At 34.0% G+C, this 26,522-nt stretch overlaps 3 protein-coding genes and 1 long non-coding RNA gene across 4 annotated transcripts in view; 1 reads left to right on the forward strand and 3 right to left on the reverse strand.

The window, feature by feature from the left end:
- Positions 1 to 1,540: 1,540 nt before the first annotated feature.
- Positions 1,541 to 4,320, reverse strand: LOC133172974 (uncharacterized). Its single transcript, XR_009718980.1, has 2 exons — positions 4,096 to 4,320; positions 1,541 to 1,688 (listed from the first exon to the last, which is right to left on the reverse strand). It is a non-coding gene; the product is annotated as an uncharacterized LOC133172974 (long non-coding RNA).
- A 110-nt stretch (positions 4,321 to 4,430) lies between these two features.
- On the forward strand, positions 4,431 to 7,901 carry LOC133172973 (protein N-lysine methyltransferase METTL21A-like). The gene is made up of 3 exons (XM_061307844.1): positions 4,431 to 4,764; positions 6,910 to 7,021; positions 7,121 to 7,901. Exons 1-3 carry the CDS (start codon positions 4,468 to 4,470, stop codon positions 7,501 to 7,503), a joined length of 792 nt encoding a protein of 263 aa, XP_061163828.1. The 5' UTR covers positions 4,431 to 4,467; the 3' UTR covers positions 7,504 to 7,901.
- Positions 7,818 to 20,415, reverse strand: LOC133172972 (2-oxoglutarate and iron-dependent oxygenase JMJD4-like). Its single transcript, XM_061307842.1, has 7 exons — positions 20,139 to 20,415; positions 18,889 to 19,054; positions 16,144 to 16,272; positions 15,893 to 15,978; positions 15,607 to 15,788; positions 8,546 to 8,689; positions 7,818 to 8,351 (listed from the first exon to the last, which is right to left on the reverse strand). The coding sequence occupies exons 1-7, from the start codon at positions 20,413 to 20,415 to the stop codon at positions 7,932 to 7,934; spliced, it is 1,404 nt and encodes a 467-aa protein (XP_061163826.1). The 3' UTR covers positions 7,818 to 7,931.
- A 3,460-nt stretch (positions 20,416 to 23,875) lies between these two features.
- LOC133173840 (rab3 GTPase-activating protein catalytic subunit-like) overlaps positions 23,876 to 26,522 on the reverse strand; it is a 28,396-nt gene continuing 25,749 nt past the window's right edge. Inside the window, exons 22-24 of the mRNA XM_061308913.1 lie at positions 25,396 to 25,496; positions 25,056 to 25,274; positions 23,876 to 24,573 (exon numbers count right to left, since the gene is read on the reverse strand). Coding sequence (XP_061164897.1) covers positions 24,349 to 24,573; positions 25,056 to 25,274; positions 25,396 to 25,496 — 545 coding nt within the window. The 3' untranslated portion in view covers positions 23,876 to 24,348. The remainder of the gene's footprint in view (positions 24,574 to 25,055; positions 25,275 to 25,395; positions 25,497 to 26,522) is intronic.

Genomic DNA, 26,522 nt, shown 5'->3' on the forward strand with positions numbered 1-26,522 from the left:
ATACTTCATAATTATATTTAAAAAATCCCTGTGATTCATATTTAATTATGCGAAAAGTTCATATTCGAAATCTTGTTACTGTGTATTTTTAGGGATGTCAAAATATTTATTTTCCTTAGTCGACTATTCGATAACATTATTCGAACGATAGTCGAATATTCGGAGCATTTTCTTAAAATAAAATTTTAATATTTCAAACCTCACTTGTAAATGCAGGAGGTATTTATAACAAAAAAAACCTTTTTACCTCATATATACAAAAAAGTAACATCAATTGCCTCTGTTGCACATAGATGTTTGCAGGCACCTAACGTGTGGGCAGTGTGTTTATATGAAATAATTTTAGACCGTAAATTATTCATATATCAGTTTTTATTTTAGCAAGCATAAAAAAATTGCCAGCATGATATTTTAAAGTTTACAAAAATAAATGGAGGGGTGGGGGGTTAATACACTATCTACGCCTTACTCTTTGAATATATGTATTGCTAATAAAATTAATTTGGAAAGATATACATATCACTACTTCAAATAAAACGTTTTATCATAATTATCAATTTATCTTTCATGGAATTTTATTCAATTATTCTCCATTGCTAAAGCAAATACGCCGGGACAGTCTATGTGTTTGTTCATCACAAAAATTTGAACATTGGTCATAATTTTTTGTTTAGTTTATCAATTTCAAGAAATATTCACCTAGAAAATATATAATAATTTTGAGAAGATCGGACTCTCATATTCCACATATGAATTACGAATTACAAAATCTTTCTGAATTTATTTTTTTTATCTTATGACCTTGTCAGTGAAATTTGATATACTTATAAAAAAAATAACCCTGACCTAAGCTTAGTATGGAATGAGATATATGTTTTCATAATTGACCTGTGCAATACCCGTGACAAAACTATAACAAGTCACTGGAATGTATATAGCCTAAGATCTTTGACCTTGGCATTTGACTTTCTTTTTACAAAACTTTTAATCCTGGCCAAAGCTTTGCACCTGATGAGACAGGACTTTAATATTTTCTTGTACATGAACATAGCTGTAACAAGACCTTCCAAATATACTTTGATTTTTAACCTCATAAACTTGACATTGAAGTTTGATCGACTTTCAAATCATAACTCGATCCTTGGTCCTAAGCTTTTAAACAGAACATCCCACTTTAAAAATATATAATAATTTTAAATATGATGAGCCGCCACGACAGTCACAATATGCCATAGACGATTGCATCCCAACCAAAAAGAAAAAAAAAAAAACAACAAAAAACGATTAAAGACATTCCATATCATTTCCATGCAGTGAAAATACACTGGGTCTCCTTCTTGACAACATGACAATTAGGGTTTGTAGAACACAAATTTTGGCACTATTATCCTACTGTTCTACTGTCATGAACATAGAAGAAATTTGAACTTTGTGTTGGTTGCTCTTCTTTTATGATAATTTTTAAAATTTCACACTTTATTGATTAATTATGTAGATATGTATATCTTCACATTTTTTCTGGAACAAGTAAACAACATAATGGAATTTTTAGATTTCTCTCGATTTATGCAATAGAGGAATCAGGATACATTGGCATTTACAATGTAAAGATAGTTTCACACAATTATAAATCTTTGTCCATTGTTATAAGTTTCTATATCCTTTGCTTCCTCCTTGACAGGCTTACACTACAAAATAAAAAGTAAATAAGATCAATATAACATTAGAGTCAATGCATCTTAATCACAATAAAATCATTATAGTTCATTAAACAACTCATACGTTCTCCACAAGATGTTACGTTTATGAAGACACCCTAAAAAGTAATTGGATTCATTTTCATAATGCAAACTATGTTGAAGGTCACCCTACTAAAAAGATGGGAACTAGACCCTGCACGAGGGAAGAAAAAACCGTGATGAAGGGTATATAGACCCTGGTGATTGGTATACAGAACCTGGTGATAGATAAACTGACCCGAGTGATGGGTCAAGAGACCCTGGTGATTGGTATACAGTACCTGGTGCTAGATAAACTGACCCTGGTAATGGGTCAAAAGACCCTGGTGATAGGTATACAGACCCTAGTGATGGGTATACAGACCTTGGTGATAGATAATACAGACCCTGGTGATGGGTATATAGACTCTTGTGATGGGCATACACACCCTTGTGATAGGTATACAGACCCTTGTGATAGATATATAGACCCTGGTGATAGATAATACAGACCCTGGTGATAGGTATACAGACCTTGGTGATGGGTATACAGACCCTGGTGATAGATAATTCAGACCCTGGTGATGGGTATACAGACCCTGGTGATGGGTATATAGACCCTGGTGATAGATAATTCAGACCCTTGTGATGGGTATACAGACCCTGGTGATGGTTATATATACCCTGGTGATAGATAATTCAGACCCTGGTGATGGGTATACAGACCCTGGTGATGGGTATACAGACACTGGTGATAGATAATACAGACCCTGATGATAGTTATACAGAACCTGGTGATAAGTAAACAGACCCTGGTGATGGGTATACAGACCCTGGTGATAGGTATACAGACCCTGGTGATGGGTATACAGACCCTGGTGATAGGTATAAAGACCCTGGTGATGGGTATACAAACCCTGGTGATGGGTGTACAGACCCTGGTGATAGGTACATAGACCCTGGTGATAAGTATACAGACCCTGGTGATGGGTATACAGACCCTGGTGATGGGTATATAGACCCTGGTGATAGATAAAACGGACCCTGGTGATGGGTATACAGACCCTGGTGATGGGTATACAGACCCTGGTGATAGGTATATAGACCCTGGTGATGGATATACAGACCCTGGTGATAGATAATACAGTCCCTGGTGATGGATATACAGACCCTGGTGATGGGTATACAGACCCTGGTGATAGATAATTCAGACCCTGGTGATGGGTATACAGACCCTGGTGATGGGTATATAGACCCTGGTGATAGATAATTCAGACCCTTGTGATGGGTATACAGACCCTGGTGATGGGTATATAGACCCTGGTGATAGGTTTATAGACCCTGGTGATAGATAATACAGTCCCTGGTGATGGATATACAGACCCTGGTGATAGGTATACAGACCCTGGTGATAGATAATACAGACCCTGGTGATAGGTATACAGACCCTGGTGATGGGTAAAAAGACCCTGGTGATGGGTATACAGGACCTGGTGATGGGTATACAGACCCTGGTGCTAGGTATACAGACCCTGGTGATGGGTATACAGACCTTGGTGATAGGTATACAGACTCTGGTCATTGGTATGCAGACCCTGGTGATAGGTATATAGACCCTGGTGATAGATAATACAGACCCTGGTGATAGGTATACAGACCCTGGTGATGGGTATACAAACCCTGGTGATGGGTATATAAACCCTGGTGATAGGTTTATAGACCCTGGTGATAGGTATACAGACCCTGGTGATAGGTATACAGACCCTGGTGATAGGTATATAGACCCTGGTGATGGTATACAAACTATGGCAATACATAAACAGACCCTGGTAATAAGTATACAAACCCTGTAAAAAATAATTAATTTATAAAAGAAATATATGATAAATGCATAAATAAATCAATAAATAAATGCAAAAATAAATCAATCAATCAATAAAGAAATAAAAAAAAGAAATAAATAAAAATACGAATAAATGAATGCATAAATAAATAGATAAATAATAAATAAATAAATAAATAGAATACGAAATAAATGAAGGAATGAATATAATAAATAGATAAACAAACAAATAAATGAACTTCTTAATGAATTAATCAATTACTTAATTATGAGAATAATAAATAAATAAATAAATAAACAAACATGCATACAAATTAATAAATCAATGAATTAATTAATAGATAATTAATTAATGGATGGAATAATTAATAAATGAAGGAAAGAATGTTATAAATGAATTTAAAAAAAAATACAAATATATATTTTTCAATAAATTAATCAGTTACTTAGTTAATTAATTATAAGAATGATAAATAAATAAATTAAATAAATAAATAAATTAATAATTAAATAAATAAATAAATAAAAACTAACTGTAAAGTTGATTCATTTATTCTTCTGCTTTTTTAAATAAAAGTTGATCGAATTATGCAAAAATTTCTGCATCTGACTATAGTATCATTCCGCATTACTAGTTTCCATTATATATTCCGAATTTCCTCTCTGCTGTTTTCCGATCTCGATGGAAATTTATTTCACGCATGCGCTCTGCCTGGTTATAGAGGCTGGTTACGAGATCTAAAAAAGCATACATATTATACCTCGTTACTGACTGTAAACACACATGACCGACATAATATAAACGTCGTTATGGATACATCAAGAAATATGTTTTTCGAACCCGACTATATTACATGAATTAAAATCTGTTTCCGGTGTAAACATTACAACGTGGTATGTTAATTGATGCCTTCGATTTTTATCATCCTTCTTGTTCTAATCGCAAATGGAATATTTATTCGATGTGACTGTCCTAGTATTCATCACTGTGTGAAATCGAATTCTGATGATAACAGTTGTACTGCAGTGAAAAACGGGTTAAAAACCGATGAATCGACAATGGCGTTAGTTCCATACGATGCTAACAAAGATATTCTAGCTATCTTTAACAAGCCAGAGCGAGTGTTTCATTTTGTTGGAAAGGAAATAAAAATACCACAAGACTGGAATAACTTGGGCGTAGCGGCAGTTGTGTGGGATGCGGTATAATTATTCACAAATACTATAAAAATTGAATTTGATATCAAAATTCAATGATTAATTAAAAAAATATTCACCGATATCTAAAATTTTATTAATAAGTGGCAAATAAAGAACTAGATTTAAAAAATCCATTGCCTCAGAATATATCATGTAGAGGGGACAACTTTGCAAGTTAGTGATAAAATTTCAGGGCGCAGGTGAAATATCAATCAATCAGCACAATTACATGTATGCAGGTTAATTAGTAACAGTTGACATAAAGTAGGTAATCTGTTTGGAGAATATGATGAACTATCGACTTCTCAAAGAAAGAAAGACCAACACAGTCTTCATTAAGTTTACCCATTTTCATGATACCGTATATACAATTCAATTCAATTCGTTTATTGACCAATTAAGGGCCCTCATGGGGCAAAAAGAAAGTACATTGTTAAAATGTATATAATGATTATGATCATACACACGAAATACAATATACATACACATAAGAGGGAGGGAATTGCTTGATTGATAGAAAAGACATACAGGTAGGGGAATACCCAAAATATTTTATATGAACATAAGACTTGTTTTATAGGTATATATACAGTACATCATATATATATGCATACATTACTAAACCATATACTTGAAAGTATCATACTTTTACATAATTAATAATAATAATAATAATAATTAAAAAAAAAAAAAAGTTACTTTCCTAAAATTTATGGTAATGTTTTTTGTAAAAATCTTCCAAGAGAGTTTAGTATATCTAGTTCTTCGCAATTTAGAATCCAGAATAATTTTTGTTTATCAGGCAAATATGTAAAATGTTTTACTTTAGATGAGATCAGGTTAAATAGGTCTTCTCTTTCCTTTGTAAATTTGCTACAGTGAATATAAGGAAATGTTCTTCATCTTCAATTTGATTAAGCGTACAATTTTTACATATTCTTTCTGATCTGGGTGTGTTATTATATCTACCTAATTCTATGAAAAGTCTGTGTGCTGATACATGTAATCTACATATTGGTTTTCTGTATTCAGGTTTTAATAAAATTAGATATTTTTCCAATCTAAAGTTGTTCTTCAGAAATAAATAAGTGACAAGTACATGTATATAGATTTGATTTCCTGTAGTGAAAGTTCCAGTAAGGTACAGTCAAACCTGATTAATATCATGAACTAGATGGGGATGGGGAAAAAATTCTAGTTTTCAAAAATTCAAGATACTGAAGCTGAAATATGTAGTGAAAAAAGAGGCTAAGACATCTACTTGCTTTGACATATCCATAGTATTCGAGATACTGATATTCATGATACATAAGTTCAACTGCTACAATGTACTGTATTAACTATTTGAATATTGGATAGGTAATAAAATAACTAAAAAAAATAAAGCTTAAGATTGTGCTGGATCTGTTGTTTATATGCTTGTAACATGATCCATCGTATATTGTTCAGACTTGGGTAGTCAAAGATTGCAAAACTCTCCTTGACAAATGTATTGTGGACATTATAAATCTCACATAAAATAAATTTCGGCAAGATTTAATAGTATGATTCACTAAATACGAGCCTTTCATTCAGCAACTAAAAATATGTGTCACTTGGGAATAGACCTGCTCCAAAAACTTCAACCTGTTTACTCATACAGAAAATATATTGGTTAGATGCAGCATATCTCAAGCAAGTCTGGTATTTGTTAAGCATCCCAAAATGAAGCATCCATGCATGTTTGGTCCTGGTAGGATTGCAAATTAATTCACCGTAAGGCTGGTAATTAATTGGGAAGGAACCTGATCCAAACCTTTAACATAGGCACTCATCTAGAAAATATAGATCAGATGCAGTTTCAAAGGCTAATCTGGTAGTGTATATCCTTAGATGCTTCATCTATAACCAAGGAAGGGCTTATAGTTACTTGAAAATTCACTTGCTCTAAAAAATCATCTTGAAAATATCAGTCAGCTGCATGGTATAGTCTTAGCTATAAAAGATTTAAATGTTGAGGTTAGCTATGCTATATATATGATTGTCTTAACTACTGAAGTAGGCTAAACTTTTGGTGAAATCATGTTAAAAAAGGCTTTTCATTTAAGAACTAGGTTATACACTATTTTGTATTCAAAATCACTTTAAGAATTTTTGTTTTTATTGTAGGCAATTGTTCTTTCTGAATACTTAGAAGCAGGAAATGTACATTTGGAGGGAAAGAGAGTGCTAGAACTTGGAGCTGGGTCTGGTCTAGTTGGTATAGTAGCTACATTATTGGGTGAGTGGCTCAGACACAGAACTTCAAATCACTTACACTTCATTTCACACACGACTGTGTGATTAATGACTCTTCCTTATCATTTTTTAATCCATACAGGAGCCCAAACGATTCTAACAGATCAAGAGAAAGCAATTCCATATCTGACTAAAGTAGCTACAGACAATCTACCTCAGGACCTTGAAGGAAGATTTGAAGTGAGGGCCTTGGACTGGCAAGGGAGTCTGGAGTCCTACAGAGACACGTTTGATGTGATCCTTGGAGCTGACATTATATACATTGAAGACACCTTTCCAGATTTGTTGAGAACAATTGAACATCTAAGTAATGAAGACACATTTGTTTATATTTCTTGTAGGATAAGATACACAAGAGATTCCAACTTCTTGAAAATGTTTTCAGATGTGTATGAACTGAAAAAGGTACACGTTGATAAACAACGGGATATTACTATCTACAAAGGGAGGAAAAAAACCAAGTGAAACTAACAATATACATGTATATATGGTTATCAGAAAAGACTACGGAAAGATTTTTTTATATCAGGTTTTATCAGATATGAAACCGAAAGACCAGAATGCACTGTTCAAAAAAATTACTCAATTTTGAACAGCTTATTTTGTTAAACAATTATGACTTCTTGCAAAAATTTTATTCTAGAATAAATCTGTCATATCATAGTTACATGCAGAGGTATACTCACAAAACCCTAGTAAAACTGATTTTAAATGAGTAAAATCTAACATTTCATTACTGATAAGTTAGAATTATAACCTACTTAGTATTTTCTCATTGTGTAAAATAAGATTCATGTACCGACATAATAAATTTACTTAAAATAATGTAAAACAATATAAGATTCAGGTATAATAAATAAATTTAATAAGTTCAGAAAAATAAATTTGATATATTACAAAAAGTTGTTGATTATTTTTTCAATCTGTAATATCAGTTTGTTTGCTCTGCTTTCACATCCAGCTAGAGAAGTAAATTCTGAAGTACAAATCATATCACTCAATATGTCCTTGACACTGTGAAGGTCAAATACACAATGATTTATCTGCCCCTTATCCATAGGCAATCCTTTATCTATAGTCAAGCTTGTAGATTGATTTCCCTTTGGTGTTCCTGTTGACTGTTCTCTTTCTTTTAGAACGCCTTGATTTACACCTTGAGTTTTGTCTGGTTCACACACCTTCTGATGTATGTCTGATTGATTTGTCATAAGCTTTATTTGGTTTTGCAGAAGTTTTATCCTGTTTAGGGCAATGACTTCCATAAACTGAAGAAACTCTTCATAATCAATTCCACAGCTGGCCTTCAGGATCAGCTAAATCATGTAAAATTATAGGACGAATGTTATTGATTGCTGTATTGTTTTACACCATTGTAAGCCATTGTGAAGATTCAATGATCTACCTAAACTGCAACTTATTCTTCATCACAGTGATTTACAATGATTTGATATACTGAGTCTGTGTGTCTGCCTGTATGTTTTACAATGAAGTACACCTCTACTGTTACCTGACATTGTTGATCCCAGCCCTCCATCCCCCGACAGTCCTCAATCTCACGCTCAACTTGGACGAGGTTGTCCTTGATGTACTGCCAACAAATGTCTACATTACAGCCATTCAGCCAATTATGATTAATAGAAATGGTATCTTCCTAAAATTAAAACAGAATTTGTTTAACCTAGAAAATAATAAAGATACTAAGGAAACTGTAAATGTTCGTAAAGACTGTTTATCTTGTTAAATACCAGTATTTTTTGTTTTCAGAAGTGACTCTCTATTCATGTATTATTGTGTGTAACCAGTGCCAGCTGTATTTTGTTCTTTTTTTCCTTTAATAATAGATTTGAAAAGTTCAAACATAACAAGACTTCTACAGCTTTTATTTTCTATGATTAAATAGTGTTATAATGGTAGAGCATCATAGTTGGTTTCTGGTTAAGGAGGAATAACACTCCTGGTTAAAGGATATGAGACGACTGGATTAATGTAATATTTTAGGATCTTTTTTTTTTTTTTTTTTTTTTTTTTTTTTTTTTTATATAATTTATTGTATTTTCAATGGTTTCTTTTTACAAAAAAAATTGAGAGAGAGAGAGAGAGGAGAGAGAGAGGAGAGAGAGGGGAGAGAGAGAGAGAATTATGAAAATAAGTCATTCAAAAGTCTCCAGCTTTCATCAAAAGATTCTCTTTCATTATTTTTATAAGATATATATTTTTGTAATTCATACATTGTCTTAATAGAGGATATCAACCCACCTAAGGAAATGTTTCTGTTTGTACATTTGTACAGATAAATGTAATATTTGATTTGTAGAGCAATAATATTTTTAAGCTTGTCAGTTTTCTTCACAGAGCCTAGTAAAAATTCCTTTTTTGAGAAGGTTATAGTAGAGTGGATTCTATCAAAGCAGTACTCTGCAAAATTCTCTAAAAGAGTCTGAACATGTTCACATTCCCACAACAAGTGTTCAATTGTTTCAGTTTCTGTTTTACAAAGAGTACATACATTACTGTCAATTTTTTTAATTTTATGCAGGAAGGAATTTGTTGCTAGTATTTTATGATTTATTCTAAATTGGAACCACTGAAGTTTTGTGTTTTTTGTAATTTTGAATGGGAGTAAAAAGATTTTCTCCCATTCACCATTGCTCAAGTCAAAGACTCTATTCCAAGAGATTTTACCCAAAGGTTCAATTATTTGTTTGATTAATATTTCATAGAAATCATGGGATTTTTTAGCATTCAGTAGAGAATTAACATTCTCTGGAATATATGGATAAGTTACCTTTAATAAATTATTAGGATCTCTGTTTATCTTTCTCAGCCATTCTAATATTGCTGCTTTAATGCCATTATATTCAAGAAAATGTGTTTTTATCCCGTATTTCGCGTGCAGGTCATTCAAACTCATAAATGACCCATCTTCATAAAGTATGTCACTAATACATGAAATATTACCTGAAAACCATCTTCTATAGAAAAATGGCTTTTTATTAATAATTAAATTTTTGTTTAGAAATAATGGTTCTAAAGAAAGAAGTGTGTCATTTTGTAAGGATTTTTCACTAAAGTTTAACCATGCTTGCAACACATCCCTCCAAAATATATTTTTTAAATCATTCATTTTTTTGACAACATACTCTTGCCCACAGTATACAACTTTTTTAATGTCAACATCTAAAAAAGAATCCAACCCATTGTCCTGTAGTAACAATTTTTTCATCCATACTAGTTTTAAGGACATAATGAACTCTCTTACACTGATCATCTTGAAGCCCCCTTCCTTATAATTCATTATGCAAATTTTCCTTTTCAGTCTTGAATTATTACTACCCATTACAAATGTATAGTAAATCTTCTCTAATTCTTTTATTTGTATTTCAGAGGGATTTGGGAGAGATGCAAAAATATGATTTAAGGTCGGCAGTAAAAGGGTTTTTAAAACTGTCAAGCGACCAAGAGGAGTTAAATTTCTCTTGTTCCAGTGTTGTATTAATTTTTTTATATTACCGATTTTAGATGCATAATTAAGCATAAGTATATTTTGAAGATTTGTATCAAATTCAATGCCTAATAATTTAAAAGTTGCTTTTCCCCACTCTAATATATTATCTGTACATAGAGTATCATTGCTACCTTTTTTTGACCCAATCCAAACTACTTGAATTTTACTATAATTTATGTGCAAACCTGATATGTCCGCAAATTTTTTAAGAGTAACAAGACTAGACTGAAGTGATTTTTCACTTCCATCTAATATTAGAGAAGTATCATCTGCCAACATAGTTAACTTTTTTTCAGTATTCATAAACTGAATCCCTTTTATATCTTTATTGTTTCTTATGCTGATTGCAAGGATTTCTGCACAAATGAGGAATAAATATGGAGACAAAGGATCTCCTTGACGGCAGCCTCTGTGTAAGTTAAAAGACTGTGATAGATTTCCTCCTTGATTAACAGCAGCTGTAATATTTGTATAAAAAATATCAACCCATTTTCTAAAGGAATTACTAAAATTAAAAAATTTGAGGGATTTCTGTATAAAAGAACAAGACAAGGAATCAAAAGCTTTTTCAAAATCTACCAGGAGTAAAAGTCCTGGTATATGTTCTTCCTCTGTAAATTGCATGATATCATATATCAGTCTTATATTTTCAGAAATATTTCTTCCTTGTATAAATCCAGTTTGATCTCGATGAACAATTTTATCAAGATATTTTTTCATTCTATTAGCAATTGAGCCGGATGCGATTTTATAAATAGTATTTAGTAAAGAGATGGGTCTCCAGTTTTTTAAAAGTTGTCTGGGTTTATCACCTTTCGGTATACAAGTAATAATACCATGTCTTTGCGTGATACTTAAAGTATTGTTTTCATAAGCATAGTTAATGGACCTTACAACAAAAATTCCAACGGATTTCCAAAATACCTTAAAAAACTCTGATGTAAACCCATCTGAACCTGGTGATTTGTTTGATTTCATATTATGGAGTGTTTCTGAAGCTTCTTTTAATGTTATTTTACCTTCTGTCTCCAAGGACTCAACTTTTGAAAGTTTAACAATATTTGGAAAGTTTAATTCATCATCAAGATTGATGTCATTTAAAGAATTATCTATATCTCTGTATAAGTATTCATAATATTTTTTGGCTTCATTCAGTATTTCGGCCTGCTTATAAATAATTGTACCATTTTCTGTTTCTACTTTTGGAATGATCTTGCTTGTAAAATTTCTATTCTCTAAGTTGCAAAAATAATGTGATGGTTTTTCCCCTTGTTCTACCCATCTTGCCCTAGATCTTATTAAAACACCCCTCATCTTTTGTTTTCTTATATCTTCTAATTCCTTATTTTTTTCCTCTAAAATTTCAACATTGTCAGCAGTAGTATGTATTGTTTCTTCAAGGCGTTTTATTTCTTCTACAAGTTTTTTAGCTCACCTGAGCTGAAAGCTCAAGTGAGCTTTTCTGATCACCTGTTGTCCGTCCGTCCGTCCGTCTGTCCGTCCGTCCGTCTGTAAACTTTTCACATTTTCAACTTCTTCTCAAGAACCACTGGGCCAATTTTAACCAAACTTGGTACAAAGCATCCTTGGGTGAAGGGGAGTTTAAATTGTTAAAATAGAGGGCCAAGCCCCCTTCCAAGGGGAGATAATCAAGAAAAGACAAAAATAGGGTGGGGTCATTAAAAAATCTTCTTCTCAAGAACCACTGGGCCGGAAAAGCTGAAACTTATGTTGAAGCATCCTGGGGTAGTGTAGATTCTAAATTGTTAAAATCATGACCCCTGGGGGTAGGGCGGGGCCACAATAGGGAATCCAAGTTTTACATTGAAATATGTAGAAAAAATCTTTAAAAATCTTGTTCTCAAGAACCACTGGGCCAGAAAAGCTGAAACTTATGTGAAAGCATCCTGGGGTAGTGTAGATTCTAAATTGTAAAAATCATGACCCCCGGGGGTAGGGCGGGGCCACAATAGGGAATCCAAGTTTTACATTGAAAAATGTAGAAAAAAATCTTTAAAAATCTTCTTCTCAAGAACCACTGGGCCAGAAAAGCTGAAACTTATGTGGAAGCATCCTGGGGTAGTGTAGATTCTAAATTGTTCAAATCATGACCCCCGGGGGTAGGGCGGGGCCACAACAGGGAATCCAAGTTTTACATTGAAATATGTAGAAAAAATCTTTAAAAATTTTCTTCTCAAGAACCACTGGGCCAGAAAAGCTAAAACTTATGTGGAAGCATCCTGGGGTAGTGTAGATTCTAAATTGTAAAAACCATGAGCCCCAGGGGTAGGGTGGGGCCACAATAGGGAATCCAAGTTTTACATTGAAATATGTAGAAAATATCTTTAAAAATCTTCTTCTCAAGAACCACTGGGCCAGAAAAGCTGAAACTTATGTGGAAGCATCCTTGGGTAGTGTAGATTCTAAATTGTTAAAATCATGACCCCTGGGGTAGGGCGGGGCCACAATAGGGAATCCAAGTTTTACATTGAAATATGTAGAAAAAATCTTTAAAAATCTTGTTCTCAAGAACCACTGGGCCAGAAAAGCTGAAACTTATGTGGAAGCATCCTGGGGTAGTGTAGATTCTAAATTGTAAAAACCATGACCCCCAGGGGTAGGGCGGGGCCACAATAGGGAATCCAAGTTTTACATTGAAATATGTAGAAAATATCTTGAAAAATCTTCTTCTCAAGAACCACTGGGCCAGAAAAGCTGAAACTTATGTGGAAGCATCCTGGGGTAGTGTAGATTCTAAATTGTTCAAATCATGACCCCTGGGGTAGGGCGGGGCCACAATAGGTATTACAAGGGGGAAATCGGGTGAAAAACAGCAAGGCCAAAGTTACTCAGGTGAGCGTTGTGGCCCATGGGCCTCTTGTCTTCTTTTAGTTTTGTTAGTTTCTTTTTGTATGAAGAGTAGGAAATACATTTTCATCTTATTTCCATGAGAAGGGTTTCCAAAAACAATTGGTCATTTATTGTAAAAGTTAATTCTTCATCGTTAACTTGTTGCAAGTTTTCCATTAAATATACAGGTACAGCATACTGTTTTTTAACATTCTTGATGACTTCATTTATAGTATAAAGAAAATTTTCATCACTCAAAAGGGAATTATTAAATTTCCAAAGACCTTTACCTTTCTTAAAATCATTAAAAGATAAAGATAAACTAATCATAGAATGATCAGACCTATAACTTGTTTCAATTGTACATTCTATTGCACTTGGCAATATATTTTCTGAGATCAGAAAGAAATCAAGCCTGCTTTGTTTTAGTGGATTTTTTTTCCTCCATGTATATCTTTGGGTGTCTGGATGAAACTGTCTGTATATATCAATATAACCACCATCTTCCATAAAATCAAGAACCTTTTGCCTTGCGTTTGGATTACAGGTAACTCTTGATGGCTCGAACTTCGATCTCTCGAAGTTCTTGATCGCTCGAAGTGAGTCTCCGGTCCCGAATTTTTCCACTATATAACTAAGCAAATTTACTCTTGATTTCTCGAACTCTTGATCTCTCGAAACCCTTGATCCCTCGAAGTCAAAATGCAGTCCCGCTATGCATATTCTATTAAAATTTACCCTCGATACCTCGAAGTGGCTATGTGTATACAAGATTATATAATTAGCACCTTTACCTTGACATTTAAATGGCCCCAGGCAGAAGACGCGGATCTCGAGGAACAGGATGTTTATTCAGGTGACACTTATGCTGCAAGGTGATAATTGATTAATAATGAATCATATTTTGTCTATATGCTATTAAAATAATTATCATCGACTGTCTTACGATAATTTAGAGACGCAGTGCCTTTGAAAAGTGGTAATTTATTAAAGGACAAAACACTAATTTGATTTTTATTTCGAGTCAGTGTCAAAGTTAAACGAAATATGAAAAAAGCAGAAACAGCCTCAATGTCAATATGACGACCAGTATTGGACAAATACTTACAGAACTGCGTTCAAAGATCATGTTTGGAATAGTCAATGCTATGTACGACGCTGTAAAATGTCGTTTTCATGTAACAAATGCGTAGTATGATGTCCGTATTACAAAGAATAAATAAATATACATGATATGACGATATACATTTTGCTTTACTCAGTTTAATGAAATATTCATCTGAAATACAAAAAAAATATCGTTGTTTTATAAAAACCACGTGTAAAAGGTTAGCACTGCATGAAGATCATTACATCCGGTAAGACTAATTTTAAAACCTGCAACAAACCCGGAAAATTCCGGACTCTTGAAAACTCGAACTCTTGATCTCTCGAAGTTTTTCCTCGGTCCCGCGGACTTCGAGGTTTCGAGAGTTACCTGTATTTATATGTTTGTAATTATAATAGTCAATGTCTGGGTTCAAAACAAGGTTGAAGTCACCACACATAATAACACTTTCACAATTAAAATCATCTATACAAGTTTGTATGTTTTCATAGAAGGCTGGATTATCATTATTGGGGCCATAAATATTACAAAGAAGCAACTTTTTTTCATCAGTTTTAAATTCTAAAAAGAGATAGTTTCCATCAGCATCCCCTTTTTGTTTTAAAATTTGTATATCAAAGTTATTATTAACGAGAATGGCTACACCCCTCGAATTTGAGGAGAATGAGCTAAAATAACAATCAAAACCCCATAGATTTTGAACATCATTCTCAGAGTTGGGTGTAAAATGTGTGTCTTGTAAACAGTTTAGGATCTTATAATAAATGTATTACCCCCTCTTCCCTGAACATTTTGTGTATATACATGTATAATCAATGAGGAGAAATCAAATTCTCTATGTTGGGATACCCTTCCCTCCAGCTCTACAGGCTATTAATCAATTAATTAATTGAATGCTTACAAGTAAAATGTAGAGGAATATTACATGTGAACATGAATTTAAGGTTTCATTATGTGTTAAGACATACATGTACCTCTGCTCTATATAATTTGACTGTGTTTGAAATTGTCCTCGAGATCAGCCTAAATCTCAGACTTGACAGGCATGCATGCTATAGTTTATGGAGATTTAAACTTGTTGTTCTCTAAAGATTAAATTTCTCACCAAGTTATAGACTTGGTGATGCCATCCACTGGGAACATAAATTATCTCCCCTGCCTCTTGTATGATTTCTAACCTAGATTTCACTTTAGTATAGTTTGGGTACAAGATTACATCATCCAAATCACTTGAATTAACATCATAAACTAAATGGCCATATTTACTGCATAGATTTTCTTCTTCACCTGAAATGATATTTAGATGTACATCAGAATTATATCCTTCCTTATGTTTTTTTTTTGGTCTAAATTCATGCAAAAAAGAGGTTTAAAAACAAACAAATATTGACCTGGAGGATAGAATATCCACTTCTTTTTTCCACAAATGTTGGCAGACCAACTAAAAGACCTGAAAACATCTGCATGGAAAGGTGTCCTGAAACATATTTCCATTTCCAGTGTTTCAAGTCAATATTTGTTGTCAGCTGGTGCACATAAAAGTAACATTTTGCACAAGATAGATGGAAATGTGTAATTTTTCTTAAAATGGAGAGAAGGAAGAAAGTTACAAATACTGTTTTAATATTCCATTTACATTTACCATGAGCCTTTGGGTCCCATGTACACAAATCTGTAATCATCTTTGTCTTCTTTGGTGTCCCAGAACTCGTTCAGCCAATCCGAAGTAAAGACACGAGGAGTCTCATATGCTTTGTATTCAGGAAACTCTCTACAAATTAAGAAATTTACAATATTTATGGTTAAGAAAATGTTATCAAAACTCATGTATATCTTATGAATGCTTTAAGTATTGTAAATTAAAAAGAAAAACCTAGATCTCAATGAGATGGTGCCCATCTTCAAAGGGTCCCACTTTTTAAGGACATTACAATGAAAGGGACTTGTAGAGAACTAGAATTGGATTAAAGTTTGACCTTGATCTTTAACTTAGACTTTAATCCATGGATACTCCTTGTAAGGTATGAGCCAGTTGGGACCAAGAGGAGAGAAATTATGCCTCTGGACAATGATTTTATACAGATCTTCAATCAGTCTTCGACAAATCCCGGGAGTCCGAAGCCCGGGACCTGGTAAAATTGGAAGTGGGCATGTGGAAATTGCATACTTACAAGCCCGAAGGGCATGTGAATTCTGAGGCCTAAGCCTCCGTAAATATCAAATTAAATAATACCAATAACATTAAATGTACTTAAAAGTCTGATTTTTCATCCAAAGTGGAGCACCAAATAAAATTTTAACGATAGTTTACCACGATTTCCAAGGAACTCTTTTGCAAAGGAGACACAAAAAGTGTATAGGTTGAAAACAATATTAATGGCGAGACAATAGATCTATAGAAATGAATTTCAGATCATTTCCTTGGCATGAAAAGGCAAATAAGAATAAAATTACTTGATAAAATTCTGGGCATGTAAATATTTGTTCGGGCTAGCGTAATAAGTGGTTAAACCTGCCCGAAGGGCATGTACTGAAAAAAAGATTTGGCGAAGACTGTTCAATGACCTTGACCTTTGATCTACAAAACTGGTTAAAGGTCACTGCACATCCTTTTCCTTAGAGGCACTCTGCAGGTAAAGTATGATTTCAATAAAGCCAAAAAGCTTTGGACAAGGATTTTATTTAAAGAATTATTTAACCCTGACTTCTGATTTAGAAAATTAGTTCAAGGTCTCTGCACACCCTCTGTGCATAAGCACCATCAGGGTAAAGTATGAGCCAGATTGGGCCAAGGGGGGAAGAAAAAATGCTCACAACAAGGATTTTACACAGAGATTTTTCACCTTGACCTTTGAGGGGATGGTTAAATGTTACTGCACACACACTATATGTGAAGTATGAGCAGGAAAGGACCAAGAAAGGAAATGGGACAAGGGAAAAGAAATTATGCCCACGAAAAATAATTTCCAGGGAGATCTTTCTTGACCTCTGACCTAGAAAATTGGTTCAAGGTCACTGCATATCCTTGACCCAAGATACTATGGAGATGAAGTATAAACCAGATAGGGTCAAGGTGAGAGAAAATATGCTCTGGACAAGGATTTTACATGGTGATCTGCTATGACCTTGAACTTTGATCTTGAAAATTCATTCAAGGTCACTGCACACCCTCCATCCACAAGCACTCCATTGGTGATGAATGAATAAAATTTAACCAAGGGGATACAAAATATGCTTACAATACATAGATGAAGTATAAACTAGATAGGATCATGGGGTCAAAGAAACTATGCTCTGAACAAGGATTTTACACAGAGATCTGCTTTGCTCTTGAACACTGACCTAGAAAATTGGTTCAAGGTCACTGCACACCCTCTACATATAACCACTCTAAGGGTGAAGTATGAGCAAGACTGGGCCAAGGGGAGAGAAAATATGCTCTGGACAATGAATTTACTCAGAGATTGTTTTTAACTTGACCTTTGACAGAGAATTTGGTTCAAGGTCACTGCACACCCTCCACTCATGGGCACTCTCTATGGGTATAGTATGAGCCATACTGGCCAAAGAAAAAAATATATCTGGACAAGTGATACTGGAAAAACAGACTGATCACTCTAGGGTCCTTCTTTATAAATCACAGACTACAGGACTCAAGATCAGAATGACACATTATTTTTGCAAAAATAATCTCCATGACCATTCTAATTTGTACCTATGGAATCTCAAAATCTAAAGTATGAAGGGACCTTTTCCTGGATTAAAAAAAAGAATCACAAGAAAATTTCCTCTAAAATTCTTTTCAGGTCATCTTATTCCTTGAAAAAGTACTTTAATACCCACAGAACTTTGCACTATCAAGGAATTCAAAATTAAAAAAAATTTTGCTGTTAGTGCAGAGAGCTCTTTTGACAGCATGTATGGATGAAGGAAATTTAAGTTGAAATCTACACATTATTCAAAGAAATTCTGATCAATACATGTGAAAAAAATTCTAAAACTAACAGAGAAGTTCAGAAAATCAATCTCTAGGTATGGGAAGTTGTCAAAACTGAGAAATTTTAGCTATGAAATTTTTCATTTGTAATGTAAAGATTGTAAGAAAAAATGATGCATTAAATGCAAGCTACAAAACTGAGAAATTTACTAAAACTGTAATGTCATAGTCTTAACAGTATGCAAAAGGTAATGGTAGATTCACATTTGAGAGGTGTAGAATTAGAATTCATTAATGATCATACAAAGAAGCTCTGCTTGCCCTAACAATTTCACTGTCAGACATATTTTCACTAGAAAATGTTCTCATCCTTGTATATGCTTATGCATTCAGTATTTATAGAAAATAACGGCATATCATAAATCTGACTTGTAGAATACCAATGTGTACCTTTTGAAGTGCCAGTCTTTTAAATACAAATTATCCATGCTATCAGGGTGGCCTGACTCAATGTAGCTTTGCCAATAGTCCAAAAAATTGGAGAAAGTTTGCTCTTCTTTGGGCTGTGATGAATATTTCTCTTTTTTGCAGTTTGCAACAGGTACACAAGCATGGCCTAAAAGTACAGAAAATAATAATATTTATTCTACATATTAAAATCCACCCAAAATACCTTATTTTCTAGTAAAGCTTTAAAGTAATACAATAGGCTTGAGTTTTCATCTACAGTAAAAACTCATTATCTTGAACTCAAAAATACCCCCCCCCCCCCAAAATCCCAAGATTTCCAAAGCTTTAAGATACTGAGGGTAAAATACTTAAAGAAAAAAGTGCTTGGGACTTCCAAATCACTTTGACATATCAATGGTATTCAAGATATCAGTGTTCAAGATACCAAAGTTCAGCTGTACATGAACTTGTAAAAATTTGTTGATCAATGAAATCAGGAGATACTTTTTAATATAACGGTGTATATCACATGCACTTGTTTCTGTAATATTTTTTTTACTCCATAGTATTAGATAAAATATATGGAGATAACACAAAGCATTCAAGGTCAAAAGTCCATTTAAAAAATACAATCAGAAGCAGAGCAAACACGGACCTCTAAAACATCAGAGGTGGGATCAAGTGCCATGGAGGAGTGAGCATCCCCTACTGATCGGTCACACCCGCCACATGCTCCTTGTCATGATCAGAAAATAATGGAAAAATCTGTAGACAATTCAGTGTTTAAATAATGGCCTAACAATTAGGATGAAAAAACGTCAGTTAGCATTTGACTTAATGATAGATTGTATTTGCTGACACGGTCATTGTATCCACCATAGAACATAAGAAATGATGACTTTAAATGAGACTGTTGATTTTCTTGTTTCATCAATACAATGTGTCTAATTCCAAATTAATTAATACATGTAGATGGAGGAACCCCTCCTCCGAGTTGCAGTCATTTATTCTTTCAGAGAAAATGCAGTGGAAAACTGTTTACTATCATTCTCTTCTAGCATAGGGGCATCTTATCCACTCTGTTCTCTACTTCACATATATGTGAAGTAGAGAAAAGAGTGAATAAGATGCCCCTGTGCTTCTAGGATAATTTTTCTACAATACCATACATGTGTATGGTACGCTTTTCTTTATTAATTTTCTTCATAAAAAATATGTATAAATAATATATTACATATAAAAATATATACCAAACTTCTCTCTCAGAAACTCAAAGTTTGGTTGTCCATTTGGGAGTGTCCAATCTGTCCTACTGTTCCATGTGTCGGTATTCAGGGACGATAGAATACAAGGCCGATTTCTCAACAAATAGTTTTCAAAGAATTCACTATAAGATTGGTTTGTAAGTATACCACATACACGTTCCACATGTATCGTTGAATAATCACGCACCTTCTTCTTTTTCTCGGTATTACTTGAATCAAGCACAGAACTAGAAAGTTTGTTTATAATCATGGAGGCCGCCATTATGCTTTCTAAAAATTGTACCTCGATCCCGATCTTTAAATCTTTGTATCGACTAGGATAATATTCAAATTAACTTCATGTAATTATATCGTTATTGAGATAGTCCTGCTTTGGAGAAATGTTAAAATTAGAAAATTATTTGACATGTTTTGACCTTTGATCTAAAACTTGGATCAAGGTAATTGAAGTATGATCAAGGAACACAGGCACCTGCGAAAAAAAAATACTTGTGCCAGGGAACCATAGACAAAAAATGTATACTCCAGACAAGGAATTTACACAAGATCTGCTTCAACCTTGAATTCCAACCTAGAAAATTAGTTCAAGGTCATTGAGTAGCCTTCATTCAAGTGTTGCCATTAATAATTTTGACCTCTTATCTAAGTTAATTATTTCAAATTAAACACTTATTGAACAATTTCTAATGGGTGAGGTGTGAACACACCTAAATCCAGAGTAGAAGATATATACCTCAGAAATAATTTACAAAAAAAGATCTAATTTAACCTTGAACTCTGTCCTAGAAATTTTCCCTAGGTCACTGCACTGATATTCCTATATCCTGAGGCACTCTTTCGTTAAGTATGAGTCAAAAGGCTAAGCAGAGATAAAGTATGTTCTGTACAAGGATTCTACACAGAGATGTAAGACTGAAACCATGAACCGACACAATTCTTACAATTTTTATAGAGGATCCCTTGTTCTCTATCAAGATGCATCAAATGACAAAGTTTGATGATTCTAAGCCAATTAGTACCTGAAATATTTAATTAAAGCCATACATTTTCAAAAGTAGTTCATGGTGACCTACCGGTACTTTTCAGTTGTTGTACTCCGAGGACCAAAGATGCATCAACTGACAAAGTTTGATGATTCTAGGTCAATTAGTACCTGAAATATTTAACTAAAGCTATAAATTTTCAAAAGTAGGTCACAGTGACCTACTTTTCAGTCGACCTTACTCCGAAGACCCAAGATGATCAACTGACAAAGTTCGATGATTCTAAGCCAATTAGTACCCGAAATATTTAATTATAGTCATATAAATTGAAAAGAAGGTCACAGTGACCTATTTTTAGTTGACTTACTCCGAGGACCCAAGATACATCAACTGACAAATTTTGATGATTCTAAGCCAAATAGTACCCGAAAATATTAAATACAGCCATAAAATTTCAAAAGTAGGTCAAGGTGACCTACTTTTCAATTGTCATACTCCAAGGACCCAAGATGCATCAACTGACAAAGTTTGATGATTTTAAACCAATTAGTACTTAATATATTTAATTATAGTCATTTAAATTGAAAAGTAGGTCATGGTGACCTACTTTTCATTCAACCTACTCAGATGACCCAAGATACATCAACTGACAAATTTTGATGATTCCAAGCCTAATAGTACCCTAAATATTTAAATATAGCCATAAAATTTCAAAAGTAGGTCACAGTGACCTACTTTTCAGTTGATGTTTTTTGAAGACCCAAGATGCATCAAGTGACAAAGATTTATGATCATAGGTCTTAAAATGTCCAAATTATGCCTCTGAAACGCTTTGAAATCAAATGCCTGCAAAGTTCAAAAAGTAGGTCATTGTGACCTTCTTTTCAATATGTTTTATGGCCCCAAAATGCATCATCTTACTAGATTTAATGATTCTAAACCTCTCAGTATTCGAATTAATGACCTTAATTGTTTTGAAAAATATCAGCCATAAAATTCAACAGGAGGCCCAGGGGCCACATCACTCACCTGAGCACTGTGACTAGGAAAAAGCAAAAATCAGTTTAGTATTGAAAAGCTTTTTCCTATGTATTCCTATGTACAGTAAAACTTTGATTGTCCATTGTAGCCCCACCCTATCACCGGGGGGTCATGATTTGAACAAACTTGATTCTACACCACCTGAGGATGCTTTCACATAAATATGACCAATCATGGCGTTGCAGTTCTTGAGAAGAAGAATTATCAAGATTTTTCCTATATACTCCTATGTTAAACTTTGATCGTCCATTGTGGACCCACCCTACCCCCCGGGGTCATGATTTGAATAAACTTGATTCTACACCTCCTGCAGAATTGCTTTCACATAAATATGACCAATCATGGCTTTGCTGTTCTTGAGAAGAAAAATTATTAAGATTTTTCCTATATATTGTATTCCTGTGTTATACTTTGATCGTCCATTGTGGCCCCACCCTACACCCGGGGGTTATGATTTGAACAGACTTGATTCCACAGTACCTGACAATGATTCCACATGAGTTTCATCTTTCCTGGCCCATTGGTTCTTGAGAAGAAGATTTTTAAATGATGCCATTAATTTTTCGCAATTTCGTAATTATCTCCCCTTGGAGGAGGGTGTGGCCCTTCATTTGAACAAACTTGAATCCCCTTGATCCAAGAATACTCTGTGCCAAGTTTGGTTGAAATTGGCCCAGTAGTTCTAGAGAAGAAGATGAAAATGTGAAAAGTTTACAACTACAACGCCAACGACGACAGCCTTCGGCTCAGGTGAGCTAAAAAGTAGGTTAAGATGACCTACTTTTTAGTTGACGTACTCCGAGGACCCAAGATACATCAACTGACAAAGTTTGATGACCATAGGCCTTAAACTGTTCAAAATATGCCTCTAAATCATTTTGAAAAAGAATGGCTGCAAATTTAAAAAGTAGGTCATCATGACCTACTTTTGAGTCAACGATATGAGGTCTTTAGATGCATCAAATGACAAGATTTGATGATCCTAGTCCTTATAGTAAGCAAAATATCAACATTTTGATAAAATGCAATTTTTGTTCAACTTTGAAGTGACCTTGAGACCACGCTCTTTGCCCCAGGGTGATGCCTTGAACAATATTTAATTGACTACATATCCTCATCCTTGTATGTAAGTTTGGTGATAATCTTCCCAGTGGTTCTTGAGAAAAAGATTTTTTAGCAACCAGTACTTTCGTTTCTATTTTCCTAATTATCTCCCCTTGCTTAAGGGTCACAAGCCTAGTTTTAGTATAAACAAGAGCCTTAGGCCAAGGATACCCTGTGACAAATTTGACAATAATTGGCGAAGGGGTTCTTGAGTTATGGCCCATATTCTGAAAAGTTTACACACACCGCACAAATGGCCAGAGCATTAGCTCATTGAGCCTTTGACTCAGAAGAGCTAATAAAATTGGCTGAGTGCCTGGATGCCTGTAGTCTGTATGTGGACTGGAATTTACGGATTGTGAAGACAAATCATGGAAAAATGACTTCCTGAAAAATGTCTACAGTGAGAAGCATCTGGATAATCATAGTGACACTGTACATGTGTATGAAATTGATTTGTTACCACAGTGACACTGTACATGTATATCAAATTGTTTTGTTACCACAGTGACACTGTACATGTATATCAAATTGTTTTTCTTGAAGCAAATCAATTAATTAACCGTTTTCCACCTGAAAACACTGGACAAACACTTTAACAATATTATCTACATTTATTGTGTAGATAAGTACAACATTTATAACTTCAACAATTCATATCAGTAACTGATGTACATGTATATTTATATTACCGATATAAGAAACAAGTTAATTAAGAGTACTTTTCTCTTGATGGTGGCTTTCTCAATGGATCAACCCTAAAATGCCTAGTGTGAAAAGTCATCTTCAGAGATGTTGATTTTATGTAAAATGAAACTTTAAATGGGGGAGAGATTGAAAATTAAGATAATCAATTATGATGCTCCTTGTTGATAAAGTTCAAAACAAGCTTTTTGCATTCACAATAACAAGTACATGTATTATAGTGCATTCTTATGGCCAGCACTTCTCATAAATAAAGGAAGCTTATTCCCTAAACCTACTCTACAACTATGTAATGATATCATATATATTGCATACACTAAGGTTTATAAATAAAGTTATTCACATAAATAGCTAGTGTATCATCACTGAAATATTGTATCAGTAGCAAATGCTCCTGCTAGTCTGAATTCATGTCCTTCAATAATAGAACAAGTCATTTTATGTGGAAGAGATTTAGAATAAGGTGCTGGTCTAGGCGCAGCTGTCCTCAGTATATATTCCCGAGCAGAGGGCCTGGGGAAGTCTGGCACAGTGTTAAGTCCCATATCTCTGGAGCTGTCCTCATCTTCTATCACCATGTGCAAGTCCTGAAGAGAGTAAATTATGATGATGGCCTAGTTAGATTTTCAGCACAGGAAGATTTCATAAAGAGATAACAATTTCTTTTCTTTTTTTACTTGACCCAAACAAAGAGACTTAGTTAACTAAAATCAAGCATGCAAATTGCTAGTTAGATGTTAAAAAAAAAGATTTTTTAACGGTGTACTTATTTTTAATATAGCCATATAACTTAACTATAGGATATTTTGTACTATATTTTGTAACCCAAAGACTTCATGATACGAGCTTCAAAAATTCTTCAAGGACAAAGTCTCACAGTGCTTATTTAGAATCTATCTAACATCTATGGAGAATATCTATTTCTTTAATCCCCTGCCAGGCAAAATCTGTACAAGTGAACAAAGTATGCTGAATTACTCTAGCAGGCTTCCTCAAGCTAACCATTTCAATATAAACACTATTTACTCTACACTACCACTCATCTTTGAGTTTGGTATTTTTATCTTACCTTCTGAGCAGCCACAAATAGTTTGTGTATCATGTCCCCCACTGGTCCTGAAGGTCCCCCATTGATAGGGACTTCTGTATGGTGAAGGAGGTCACTGATGAATTTCTCCACTTCATCTTTTCCACTTGAATTCTCAATCAAAGAGGCTGGAAATTTTGTCTTCAGGGATGTCGCTCGAGCTATTAAAGTTTCTGTGAGGTTTAGCAGCTTGAATAATTCCTGATAAATTAAATTTATTGTAAGTACTGATACTGATAAAAAATTTAAAAGTAAACCTAAATTGTGTAAAAATGTAAGACAGAAATTCTGATCATCAAATATATTTTTGTGAACAAAATACCTCATATCTCCGGACATCTTGGTGAGGAGTCCTGGTAACCATTGCAGCCTTTGACACCAAGTGTTCTATCATATCTTTCAGTTTTGGGATATCTGAGTCCTCTACAAATGTAAAATTGATTTTTGTTTTTGATTTCTCATAGCAATTCAAGTAGTCTATCAAACACAGACAAGAGACACAAAGGTCTAGACAGTAACCCAAGTTGTAAGAATTTATGAACATATCATCAGCTTAGCCCCATCCTAGGGTCTGAACCTTGGACCAAAGGGACAGGAATTTTATGTAACTGGTAAGGAGTAAAAAATAATGTATTTTCAATACATTATCAATGAGCCCAACTCTCATGGAGCATGCACTCCATGCAGTCCCTATACTTTGGTAAAGTGCTCCTAGTTAATTGTAACTGTGCATCAAGAAGAAGATGCATAACCAATTTAATTCAGTTTTCTAAAACTTTTCCCCCATTATTCTGGACACCAAAGAGACATTTGTATTTATGATGACAATAAGTTTTGAGTTCTCTGCCAAAGTTATGAAGTATATTTCCAGTTGTTAAATGGTCCAGGATACTGTAAATGTATTATATTCAGCGGGTACAATATTTGGCGGAAATTGATTTTTGAACAAGTTAGCGAAGATTTGATTTAGCCCATTTCCTTATGTTCTTATTTAAATCTACATGTGCAAGACATTTGTACTTGAATTAGCGGAAGTTGTTTTCCGCGAAAGGTGCCAAAAAGACTACACAGCTAAATGTAATATGTTTACAGTATCCTTTACAGTATCCTATACATGTATCTACCATCACTAATATTCCAAGAAGGTAGAATCCTTAATATCACACTTTCTTTTCCCCCATCAACCATTGAAGTCACGTTCAAAAGTAAATTTAAAGTGATACAGCAGCAAAACACAAGAATATGTGGGTTTTCAACAATTTAAGATAGAAGGCATTGTACACCACGGAGGGTTACTATCTTAATTAAACCATAAGCAAGTGAATCCATAGCTACACCTAGTGGAAATATTTTGTTAAGTATCCAATCAAAGATGGTCACCTTAGCTACTGCTTTGCATTAAATATTACATAAAATTTAACATTGATAGTAGGAAAAGCAAAGAAGTAT

This window comes from Saccostrea echinata, unplaced genomic scaffold, assembly GCF_033153115.1.
Source record: "Saccostrea echinata isolate AGI-Se365-2 ecotype Australia unplaced genomic scaffold, CSIRO_AGI_Sech_v1 ptg000056l, whole genome shotgun sequence".
Lineage (NCBI taxonomy): Eukaryota > Metazoa > Mollusca > Bivalvia > Ostreida > Ostreidae > Saccostrea > Saccostrea echinata.

Excerpts from the sequence above, each read along its gene's own strand:
- LOC133172972 (XM_061307842.1), bottom strand. The coding sequence starts at position 20,415 with ATGGCGGCCTCCATGATTATAAACAAACTTTCTAGTTCTGTGCTTGAT. Across the intron at positions 8,690-15,606 it reads ATCACCAAGTCTATAACTTG|GAAGATACCATTTCTATTAA; the intron begins GTGAGAAATTTA and ends TTTTAATTTTAG. Across the intron at positions 8,352-8,545 it reads GCTGGGATCAACAATGTCAG|CTGATCCTGAAGGCCAGCTG; the intron begins GTAACAGTAGAG and ends TACATGATTTAG.
- LOC133172973 (XM_061307844.1), top strand. The coding sequence starts at position 4,468 with ATGCCTTCGATTTTTATCATCCTTCTTGTTCTAATCGCAAATGGAATA. Across the intron at positions 4,765-6,909 it reads CGGCAGTTGTGTGGGATGCG|GCAATTGTTCTTTCTGAATA; the intron begins GTATAATTATTC and ends TTTTTATTGTAG. Across the intron at positions 7,022-7,120 it reads TATAGTAGCTACATTATTGG|GAGCCCAAACGATTCTAACA; the intron begins GTGAGTGGCTCA and ends TAATCCATACAG.